A 12,529-nucleotide genomic window follows, 5' to 3' on the forward strand; every position below is an offset into this window, starting at 1 on the left:
GTGAGGTGGAAGTGTGAACATCACACGGGGTCAAACAGGGGGTCAGAGGAACAGCACTGACCCAGCCTCCCTAGGGAAGGTGATGCCTGAGCTGCACCTAAAAGTTCAAGGGTCATGGGGTTGGATATAGGGTGGGCATTCAGGACAGAAGGAACAGAGCAAGATGCTGCTTGGAGTGTGCAGGGAACACAAGTGCGGTATTGCCGGGGCAGAAGTACCAGCAGGGGATACTGAACCATGAGCCTGATGAGGTGGGTGGGAACCAGTAGACAATCACTGGCGTGGACCTAAGCTCTGAGGAAGGCCCTGGCAGTGAGCTCCGAGCCACCAGCAGGTACATGCACCTGAAGCATGAGGCTGGGTGAGAAAACAAAGGCCTGATGGAGTGAGAGGAACAGTGGGCTGTGAGCAGAACTGAGAAGCCCAGCACTGGAGAGGTGGGGAGAGGGAGAGGGGGTGGGTCCCATCCTTTGGTAGCTTGGGTGCTGAGCTCCACAGCTGAAGTCAGGTGGGATCTACTCACTGACCCTTTCTGGTGGGTCTAAGAAAGCATCAGCAAGTGTGCTTTTTGGTGACACATAGTGAATACAATTTAATATGAAATATTTCATTAACGTACCACCAAGTGTAAGTGATCCCCCATCTCTTAATTCCCATTAAAACATCTTGCCACAGTGCCCATGCCAAAAAAGATAAATATAACTTAATATGACTGAGTAACCTTGCCTTTGGCAAATAGTTGTTTATAATCAGATAAAGGATTTTGTATTGGATTAAGAGCACAGACTCGGGGACCAGGTGGCCTGGGTTTGAATCCCACCTCAGCTACTTACTGGATGTAGAACCCTGAGCAAATCAATTTCTTTACAACTGAGTTTCTTCCCCAGTGAAAACGGACATCACAATACCTACTCCACAGGATTCTTGTGAGAATACAGTAAAATAAAATATATAAAACCTTTAGAATAATCCCATGTGCACATGTAAGTATTTGATTCTATTATTCCTGTTATGACATTGGCCAAGGGGAGCAGACAGGTGTCCCTGTATCCCACTCATCACACCTAAAAAAGCAAAGTCAGTTTTCCCTGCAAGGTCTCCTGACAGGTCCAATGTCATGTCTCTTCTTCCCAGACCCATCTCCATCACCTTCTTCCCCCTGTGGGAGAAGAAGGTGCCTGTGGGGATTACTTTCACAAAGAAACATGTAGTCTCCGGAGAACATCTATAGCAATGTAGGTAGGAGGTGTAAATGTTCTGCTCAGAGTGACGAGCCTAGTGCAGTGGATGATAAACTTTGGAACAGGGTAAGGGACCTTTCTGGAAGCTGGATAAATTATGGGCCATCTTCTCAAAAAAGAATTTATCACCCACTCACAGATTATACAGTCTCTCTGTCTCTCTGTCTCTCTCTCTCTCTGTCTCTCTCTCTCTCTCACTCTCATTAACACACACAATTTTTGCATTCACTCCCAGAGGGTTCCTGGACCTGGGGTAATAATATCTGCTCTCTTGGGAATCACAGAATAAATGCAATCAGACAGTCCAGCAAAGAAAAAATGGACTATTCCCAGATGATTCCTTATTCCTGGAGGAAGCAGTGAGTGTACAGCATGAGAACTCTGGCACCTAGAGATGGGACACCAGAGAGACAATCAGGGTTGGAGAAAGGTTTTCATGTGAAGAGAGATGTCATTGAGGTGGTGCTGTGCCTGCACACAGGGTGGCACTCACCACACCACATTGTCACTGTTGGTTAATACAGACTCTCTCACCAGGCTGTGACCCGGGACAAGCACTATTAGTAGGTGTGTGTACCTTCTGCACAGGGCACAGCATCTGAACTCAAGTAGTTACTAGATACAGTCTGAGCAATAAAGCACTTATATCTATAGAATTTAAGGCAACAATAATAATAATTCACAAGGAACTGAAGGAGCTGTTTCATCATGGTTTAAGACACATGCCAGAAGATAAAAATCATAAACATATATGCATTTACCAGCATTGTCTTAAGTTTTGTAGGCTACTAATAGTTCTATATATTCATGACAAAATTATAAGGAAAATCCAGTGTGATTTTGTATTAATACATTCCTCTTTGACTAAAGGGATGGAGAGAGGGAGAGACTACAAACTACAAAGCAGGAAAAGGTAGGTATTAGGTGACCATCGGTATCGCTCAAACATGAAGTGGGAAAAGAACTTAGCGGGTGGCAGCAGGTAGCAGAGAGCCATGGAAAGGAAGGCGGATAATATATATCTTGCCAGAAGTTGATGTCTGACTGACTTTATGAACAAGGCGTTGGTTCTAAGATATACTGGAAGTTCAGGCTTTGAGGACTGGGAGGAGGCTGTCAACATTAAGCAGAAATTTTTTAAACACCCAAAGAGACAAGTGACTTAAAAGGCAAGACAATGGCATGGGTTTCAGATGCAGGGTAAGAGTTGTAGGATTTTGGAGTTGTAGAGCCCTTAAAGACCATCTCATCTAACATTTCATTATACATATGGGGGACAGGAGCTCAAAGGCTCAGAGGACTTGCCCAAGGCCACCCGAGTAAAGCCAGTAAGAGAGCCCAGGTGGAACTGATTCACAGTGGAGGTGGGATACGACAGGCCTCAAGGATCAGGACTGGAGCTCTGCCTGTGGGAACCAGCCAGAGTGGGGGTGGCTGATGCCTGGAGAATAAGGGGCTGGGGGGTTCAAGGGGACAAAGTGTGGAGGGAGAAAGGCAGACTATCAGCTAATACTTATTGGTGCTCGTGTGTGTCACGTACTGTTTAAGGTTTTCTGCAGGGGATATTTAATCCTGCAAAGAACTTCAAGAAGGAGGTGCCTCCACTCTCTATTTCACAGATGAAGAAATAAGGCACAGAGGGCAGTAACAGGATGCCATCACCTAGACAGTGAGTGGCGGTGGCAGGTGCAACCTTGTGCAAACACCCTACACATGTCTGCTGTGTCTGGGGCAGGAGGGGGTTGAACCAGTGAAACAGCCAGAGAAGAATCATTCAGAGAGATAAGAGAAAGATACTGTTATTACCAAAGAGGAAAGGTGACAAAGGGAATGAGGTGAGAGCTTGACGCTGCATTGTAAGGCAGCATCCCATCCACCCTGCTCGCCCCACAGGCAGTGTCCCAGCGCCTGCATGCTGCCCGGAGTTCACCATTCCTCTTATTCCACGGGGTGAATCCAAGGATTTGCTTCTCTAAGTTGTTAGAGCTTGTGGATTTACACCTAGCTGGAAGCACTTCTGTTCCATGAACACCAAGTCTACGGCCTTTTCTGGTATTTTGTTTCTCCACCTAACATTTAGTAAATCTGTGTGGACTGGCTGCAATAGAGGTCACCCAAACAGGCTTTTCTATTATCACTGCTCTTCTGAAAAGGCACATTTGTGCAGGTGACTTCACTGAATATCCAGGTGAACTGCATCTCCTTTAATCAGTCTTACAATAACCTGAAAGTGGTTGACATCATGATAGTTTTTAAAGGCAGTGATTACTAGTTTCCCTGTATCTGCTACTGATTGGCAAAATCTGAGAATACTCTAGTTCTTTTGTTTGTTCAAAATATCTGATGGCTTACTTCCTCTTCCATTATTATTTTTTAGTTGATTTTAGAGAGAGAAGACAGAGAGAAAGAGAGAGAGAGAATCATTGATATATTGTTCTACTTATTGATGTGTTATTGGTTGATTCTTGTATGTGTCCTGGACAGGGGTTGAACCTGCAACCTTGGCGTATCATGGTGATGCTCTAACTAACTGACCTACCTGACCAGGGTCCCTTCTCTTCCATTATTAAAAGCCTATGTATATGTACTTCTTTTCTTTGCAATTATATCTGATTAAATTATTGTGTTGCTATAAAACATGAAATTTTGATTAATATAAGCATCTTTAAGACTTCAAACTAGAGTTGGCCAAAATAATAGACTTTTTTGCATTTAATAGAATACAATTTTGCAATATTTTCTGTGATACAATCAGAGATTGAAGAAGAAATATAATCAGAATTTTAAATTTAGGTGGGATATTAGAGATAATTTCACCAAACTTCACTTTACAGATTAGGAAACTGAGGCCCAGGAAGGTAAAGTGACTTGCCCAGGGTCTCCTGACTAATTCATGATAAGGGTGAACTGAGAACTCAGTTTTATGGCTCCAACTTTACTTATTCCCAATTACCTCTAAAATTACAATACCAGTTTTCATTAAGATGGAGTACTGTAGATTGCTGCAATTATTTTTGTAATTCATTTTAAAGTAGTTAACCTTTATAACAGATTGATTTTCTTTTAGTATGTTTAACACCTATTGTCAAATAAAATTTGAAAATTCTAATTATTAAGCTTTGCAATTTCTGATAATTTGTACAACTGCAAGACTGTTGTATAACTAAAAAGCAAGTGTTTTGTTGTTTTTGTGAACTCCAGGTATCTTTGATTATTTCTTTTATATAAATTTTAGGTTCTTCTCTTCTAGACACATTCTTCATTTCCCTTAGGAATCTTTCTGTGTGCAAAAAGTATTCTTTCCTCTAATATTGTCTAAAGAAATAGTGCTTTTAGGCAATCAAAAGCTTTTTCACCATGAACACTGGAATTATCACGAGCCATTTCTGGTCATAGTCATGCAGCTAACTGGAAGCTTTTCTTGCATTATCTGCCAAGGGTCCATTTCAAAACAAATCCACTTTGATTTCGAATGAATATGTCATTCCATTAGGGTATTAAGCAACCACATCTTGGTTTAAGTGTGATGCAGGGTGATGAGGTTCCATTCCTAGGATGCTCTCTTGGGTTTGGGCAAAACTACATGATAGGTCTCGGTCCTGAGTTAGGAATTTTTCAGACTACTAACTGTCATTGGTTAGTGAAGTTTGTTAAACACTTCTTACAATTTCTACCTAAAATACTATGATAAATCTCTCCATCATAGATGGGTCCTTAACTGATTTTACAATTTGTAATGCATTCTTGGTTGTTTTTTACTATGGCAGCAGCATTGAGACGCTATGTATGAGGCTCTGTTCCCAGCAATGTATTCTACTGCACCAGCTACTTCTTTTAAAATTCTCCCACTTGTTCTCACACAGTGAATTCTATTGCATCTCTTCCTGCTGAAAAACTGCTTCACCATCTCCTTGGTTCCTGTGTCAACTAGGATTAAACACCGGTACTTCCTCTAGGACTCACACCTAGCTTTTCCTCCTGTGTGTCTGCACCTTCTCCTTGGGATCATCATTCACTTTAACCTATGCACTTGGTTTCTAACCCTCCCTCCCAGCCCCACACTCTTCACTTGGGTGTTCAACTTTCAAAAGAAAAACTCAAGGAGTCATTCTGGAAAAGCAAAACTTGGTTGTAACTCCTTACATTTATTTTGAGGCTTAGTAAGTTTTTATTCTTCATTATATATGGGAGCACTATAGTGTTTTTAGTATTTAGGGCTCTAAGTATCTTAATGCAGCTGTGATTGGGGCCGCTGCAGAATCCTGGGCTCTACTTGGCCAGGACTTCCATTTCCCAATAACCCTTCCATGTACTCCTGTTTATCTTGTTCTCCTGTTCTTCCATCTTCTTCTTCTTCTTTTTTTTTTTTTTTTGCAAGGTTATGCATTGCTTAGTCTGCTGTTCAAATGGAATCTTGTCCTTTCAGCCTTCCTTACACCCAGATTCCTGCTATAACACCCTTGAGTAAGTAAAGGACTTTAACATCCTCCCTCCCCCACTTACCCTGCTTATTTGTCAGACTTTTCTTTCTTTTGAAGGATTTGTACAAATCTATTTTGCATAAAGACATTGAATTATTTTCTTTGATTTGTTCTTCAAATATACTAATGTGAAAGCCATTGTTCCTAATTCAATCTGCCTCCTTTTTATAACACCTGGATTTCCTTTTCTGAAGGCATTTTTAACTCTACAGTTTCCTCCAGTCTGATGGGTGTGCTAGGGAGCTTTGAGGGGCATGTGTGAGTGTGTGTGTGTGTGTGTGTGTGTGTGTTGGAAAGAGAAACTGCAGAAGCATGTCAATAGCAACAGACTGGCTTGGTTGACTGTCTTCCAGCTGTTGTCTAACCCTCTCTCCCCTGAGCCCCTTTTCAAGCCCAAGATGGCAGGTCATGTCAATGCTGCTCTCTTAGCTTCATGGAGAGGAACATTCAATTCTTCTTTTCCTTGTGGATGTTCCCATGGAGAGCCACACATTTTATTCACAAATACTCTGGAGGTCTGGTGTCAAATGTTTATGGCTGATTATCACTTTCCTGCCAATAAAAGGGTTTTGTTTTTCAAGAAAGGGACATGGAAAGAATGAGAACATAAAAAGAGAGGTCAGTGGTAAGGGAGTGATGGAAAATAATTGTGAAACATTTGCTATTTGAGGGGAGAAGGCTCTTGTAGATGTAGAAAAGATGAAGAGCATAGTGACGGTGTTGGCCAGGACAGAAAAAAATGATACCCTTTGGTGAAAGAGTGGAAGAAAAAAAGAGGTAATAGGAGCACAGACAGCTTTGTGACATGAAGAGTAGGGAGATGCTGAGGGAAACATCGAATAGCCCAGCTGAAATGGGGCAGCGTGGCCACATGACGGACCAAAACTACAAGGTTCTGCCACTTTTTCAGCTATTTTTTGGACCAAGAGTTGAAACAGAGGAATGGAGGCAATTTTCCCTGGAGAAGCAAATCTAGATCAATAATGAAGTCAGAGGACCACATACAACTTCTCTCTGCTTTCTATTAAGTTAGTCAACTCATGATTGGCACATATCAGTCCTTTGAGCTTCCCATAGGGTCACAAGATGCTTCTCCAGTCACAAGATGCAAGCAACCCCGGGGCGCAGGGCATCCTTTTGTTCTGCAGCATTCCCCAGGTCCTGGGAAGCCTGTACTTCCACACCAGGGGCCATTCTCCTCAATCATCAGTGACTTACTGGAAATAAGTTACACCTCTTCACTGGCCCATAGGTGCGTTCAGGTACACAGTGCAGAGTATTGAGTAATGAACTAAGTGCCTATCTTCCTTCCAGAGAACAGCTTAAGCACTGAAAGGAACAAAACCTAATATATGTTAATAAATTGTGATGAAAACTAGATATCACCTCAAAATTCTTTGTGCAAGTCACATTCAGCTTGTGCTCATAGTTTGAGAAGAATAAGCAAGTGAGTTGGCTCAGGAAGGATTCACACTTGTGGGTTTAAAGACTTGGAATGTTTCATGACTCAAGTTTTCGCTCAGTTTCCTTCCTGGTGGTAAAAGGAGTCGTTAGGCACTGGGCAGCAATTAAGGTGTGGTTGAGGGATCTTTCGTAGGATATGTGAACCCTGCTGTAGAGAGTTGAATTTTGTCCCCCAAAAGATATGTTCATGTTTCAATCCCTACTGCCTGAGAATGTGGCTTTATTGGAATTGGAAATAGTTTCTTTTCAGATGTAGTCAAGTTAAGAGGAGGTTATACTGGAATAAGGTGGACCCTAATCCTGTGTGACTGGTGGCCTTATAAGAAGAGAGAATAATGCCATGTGGCAGCAGAGGCAGAGATTGGAGGGATGCATCTACAGGACAAGGAAAGCCAAGGACTGCTGAGAGCAAGGCATGGGACAGGCTCTCCCCTAGAGCCTTTAGAAAAAGCATGACACAGACAAGACCTTGATTTTGGACTTTTAGCATTTAGAACTGTGAGAGAATAAATTTCTGTTGTTTTGAGCCACCCAGTTGGTGGTAATTTTTTACAGAAGCCACAGAAAACACTACAACTGCCCTCAAGTGCCAGCAGCAGAAGCCCCTCCTGGCTCTCACACCTCAACCACAGGGACACTGATCCAGAAACATCCATGTGCCTCGGTGTGTGGGCAGGGAGAGGGAGTAAGCATAGGGTGGGTGGTGAACCATACACTTTCTCCTGCCTGCTGCCATACTGGCCCAGATTTTAGAAGCTCTGGCTACGTAGCCCACTATGTAATTATTTCCAGCCTCTTCCTCTAGGACGCTGGATCCTGTTCTTCGTTCCTATCGCTACTCTCCAGTCCTGCTATCAGGCTGATCACCTAGAATCATGTGACGCTGGCTTCTAGTGTTCAGTGCAGAGCCTGACCTGCACCTGTCTGAGCCAGTGTTTGCCATTAGTCTCGTAGCAATTGTGCACTGGACTTATCAGGGTTCCTGGGGGCAGCCCCATCCTCAGGCAGGCTCTCCAGCGTGTACCTGCCCACCCTGTCTCCCTTCCGACTCCCAAACAATGCCCACTGAACCCCCACACTGGCTCAGACAGGTGTAGGTCAGGCTCTGCACTGAAAACTAGAAGCCACCATCACATAATTCTAGGTGATCAGCCTGACCTCAGCAGCACTGGAGAGTACTGATAGAGGGTAAAGAATAGGATCAGGTCTCCTAGAAGAAGCTGGAAAGAATTACATGGTGGATTATGTAGCAGAGAAACTGAGCCAGTAAGGCAGTAGGCAGGAGAAGTAATACAGTTCACCACCCCTTCCAGCTGGCCTGAGTTAGGGAGGCAGGCCTGACGGTGTCAGTCTTTGTCATGCACTGTCCTTCACGAAGACTGGCAGCTAACCCCAGAATAAGGTTTGGAGCCCATCCCTGAGTATGAATGGATAGGGGCCCATGACAAGGTGACACAGTAGAAGAAAGTGATAACTTCAAGTAGACATTTTGACACATACGATGAGAATGATACTGGGGTGAATAGGCAAGGCAGTTTGTGGCCTCAGGCGACTGGCCATCTGCCCACCCAGCCTCCACTGGGTTAGCTGAGGGGACAAGTTACTCCACACGTGTAACCCATTCTGACTGGGCTGAACAGGGACAGCCCTCAAACCCATGAGAAGTGGGAAGTAATGACCAGTGTGTGGGCAGATGACATGTCCCTTCCCATAACAGGAACAACAGGTCCATCCACCTGAGCTCACCTGCACTGCCCATGGTCCCGGGTGCACTCCGGGGAGCCAGCCCCAGCAGCAGTGCCCCTCCTGGAGCAGTTGCAGCCTTCGCAGCCAGCCAGGGGGTGGAAGCTGAAGGAGTGTGCATCACACACCTCACACTGGGGCCTGACCGTGCGGGGCGGGCACAGGCACTTCCCTGTCATCTCCTCACAAAGGCGCCGGCCACAGTTGCATGCTGCCCGGGGGATAAAGAGATGCAGTGTAAGAGTTAGATGCTGTATGGCGACCTATAGCAGGACTGTACCAACTGCCAGGGTTTCCAGAAGCTCCAAAGGGTCTGGGAGAATGTCTTACTTTTCCTTTGTTAGGGCCAACTACTGATCATAGTTGACATAAAGGTCTTTTTTTAGGGCCAAGAGCAACCACATCCAATGTTGCTGGTGGGTACAGGGTATGATGCAGTATGTGAACACCATACTGGCTCCATGGCTGCTACTCAAAGGAACCCACCGAGCTGCCCATATGTGCCACTCTAACGTGAGGCCTCTCGTCCATCAGAGGTTCTGCTCCTCACAGGCTCCCTGACATGTCTCCATATCACCCAGTGCACTGAGCCTGGGGTCAGGGCTCGACTCAGCAGTAGGGTCCCCTTAGGGAAGGGCTGGTCTCCATGTGGGGATTCTGTCTACACCACACCTGCCCCCCTCATGGCTGCCATGGAGCCTGAGCTGACCCTACATCTCAGGCAGCAGGACGGTTCTTAGATAAAGGTCCATAGGCTTCTTCTTCAGTGGGGAGTATGCGCTCTGACCCTGCCTTTCTTCCCATTGCAACTTTGGTGGTATTGCAAAATCTGAAAAGGCTTCCTCTAGGAAGGAGATTAAGCTGTCCATTATTTTGATGCTTAAAGCTACTTACACTCACCAGCTTTCCCAAGTGCATGGGTCACATCCCCCGAGAAAACAAATATTTACCTTGCTACTCAGAGTGTGGTCCATAGACCAGCAGCTTGGACACAATGAGTAGTGATTAGACACACAGACCCTCAGGCCACAGTCCAGGCCTCCTGAATCAGAAATTGCATTTCTACAGGATCCCCAGGTGAGTCTCCAGCCCAGTGAAATTGGAGAAGCCCTGTCCCAGATGGGCATCCTTCACCTGGGAGGGCCCGAGGATACACTTACGCTTGCAGTGTGGGAATCCGTAGTAGCCGGTTTGACAGCGGGTACACTGCTGACCAATGACGCCTGGCCGGCATGGGCACTGCCCACCCTCTGGGCTGCAGTGATGGCCAAGGGCCCCTGTGGGGTGGCACTCACAGGGCATGGCACCCTTGTGGTAAAGGGCCACCAGGGACCTGGCAGAGTCCTTACAGAATCCAGAGGCTGTCTGGGGGCTGTGGAGGCAAAAACAACCCATGGTTCTATCCCAGGAGGTGGGCCCAGAAACAGTCCCCACCTTCCCCTTCCCACCTACTCCACCAAGCAGGTCCTTAGGGAGGGACTGTGACTCTAGAGTCTGGGGAAACTGATAGAACACCCCAACCCGGCACTCACAGCCAGTGGCACCCCTTCCCCCCCCGCACTGGTCCACTCCAGAACACCTCACAAGACTGGTGGTGGGGACTTGGGTGGCTGGAATAAAAGGGTAAAAATTTACCTGTAGAATGAATTGTATGATATGAGAATTATATATCAGTAAAGCAGTTACAAAAAAATTATACCTCCACGTGTAAAGATACACCAATAACAATAATGAGGGAGAGCCAGTGAATTGCCAACATTTATTGAGTGTTGCATGCTAGAAGCTTTTCCTTCATCTCACTGTACCTCACAACCACCAGTTAGGCCTAAGACCCATTTCACAGACAAGGCAACTGAGGCTACCAGAGGTTAAGCAACATTCCGAAGGCCACAGAATTATAGAGTGGCCGAGCAGGCATTCAAATCCATAGCTATTTGACTTCAGGGCCTTTGCTCCTAATATTTCCTATACAGGTGGCTTCTGCCTATCAGGCTGCCTGGAGCACCTGGGTTCCTCAGAAAACCCACAGTGGGCCGGTGGGTCTGCAGAAGAGAACAGGAGCTGATTCAGGGCTGCACTTGGCTCTTAGCACTCAAGGACTCAGGTGAGAAGATGGGGAGGCCCGCCTTTCTGCGACACTCCTCGCTTAGCCAGATGACAAAGCAGAGTAGGACTCAGGGCTGGTTTGGCTCCCAGTGGAGGCACCCCGTGTGGTTGGTATCTTTAGGAATCTGAGATGGACAGCAGGAAGCAGCAAAGAGGAAGAGAAACCCCTGAGCAGCCCGAAAATCCCAGTTTGGAGAGTGAACCTCTGTTGAGACCATAGTTGAGAGCTGGGATCTTGCCCAGTTGTGCACGACGAGGTCTGTTGTTGGACAACGTGTGCAGAGGAGAGCACCCCCTTCCCCAGGCCTGGGACCCCCCGCCACTTTGTCAGGCACAGAGAGGAAGAAGACAGGCCCAAGATCCAGCAGCTCCCTCAGCCTTGCTCTGGGCAGGAATGCGGGAGAACCTCATGTATTCCAGGGCCTTTCCACAAAGTAATACTTACTCAATATAAAAACTATTTCCTCCACAATTGGTGATAAACTCAAATGACTTGTCCACTGAGTTTTTGTGAAGTATCTGGTAATCGTAATTCTCCGCAGGCACCAGTAGAACACGGACCTACAGGGAACGGTGACCATGTCTTTGGATTTCCAACCACAGGGAGCACCTGCCCTTATTCTTTATACTCTCTGTACTGAGATCAATGTTCTCTATTGATAAGCCCAAGACCAAATGAAATAGGATTCATGAAAAAAGAAACACAAGAACACTCCTACACTAGTATTAAAGGCTCAATCTGTGATCCCACGTAGGAAGTGATCATGTGTGCAGGGCAAAGCCCTTGGAGCACCTGCTCAGCGAGCAGCAGCCCGGGATGCTGGGCAGGGATGGGAGAGCTGGGGGTTGAGCAGGGGCCTGTCCAGATGTCCAGAATCCCATGGGGTCCATGCCTGGGATGCCCCTGGATCTACAGGGATTGCTGTTTTGTATTTTTAAAGGTGAGCAAACCAAAATGGCAGAACCAATGGTGAAACTCATACCATAGTTTAACCCTGAAGTATATATCATATCAGACACTGTATTGTGAATTATTATTGTAGCCCCATTTTTTTAAAGTCCTTCCTGGTTCTCTGAGCCTATATAAATGAGACTGTGTTAATAACAAATGCTGTAGGAAATTTCAAATGTCTTTGTCAACTGTTCATTTATGAACCAACAGAGAGACTATTGGTTTCACGTTATTCATTCAATAGACATTTGCCAACAACCATGTACCAGTTGGTGCTCTAGGCACGGGGGAGACAAAATAAATAAAGTCAGCCCCCTGTCCTTAGGAAGATGTCATTCTCAAAGAGAGATGGAGGCAAGAGCAAGGACTAGTGGGCCACAGAGCAGGGCCTGGGCAATGCTGCCTGGCTCTGTGGAAGGTTTTATGGGCATTAGATGACTGTGATTCCATCAACCAAAGTAATAAACAAGGTAGAGGCACCTGGGCCTGTGCAGGTAACACAGGGAAGGGGTACCTGGGCCTGTGCAGGTAGCAGGCTAGGC

At 45.8% G+C, this 12,529-nt stretch overlaps 1 protein-coding gene across 1 annotated transcript in view; it reads right to left on the reverse strand.

The window, feature by feature from the left end:
- The window catches only part of LAMA3 (laminin subunit alpha 3), a 249,647-nt gene that overhangs the window by 92,166 nt on the left and 144,952 nt on the right, over positions 1-12,529 (reverse strand). Inside the window, exons 30-32 of the mRNA XM_028523555.2 lie at positions 11,481-11,596; positions 10,090-10,301; positions 8,933-9,140 (exon numbers count right to left, since the gene is read on the reverse strand). Of these exons, the coding sequence (XP_028379356.1) occupies positions 8,933-9,140; positions 10,090-10,301; positions 11,481-11,596 (536 nt within the window). The remainder of the gene's footprint in view (positions 1-8,932; positions 9,141-10,089; positions 10,302-11,480; positions 11,597-12,529) is intronic.

This window comes from Phyllostomus discolor, chromosome 9 (assembly GCF_004126475.2).
Source record: "Phyllostomus discolor isolate MPI-MPIP mPhyDis1 chromosome 9, mPhyDis1.pri.v3, whole genome shotgun sequence".
NCBI lineage: Eukaryota > Metazoa > Chordata > Mammalia > Chiroptera > Phyllostomidae > Phyllostomus > Phyllostomus discolor.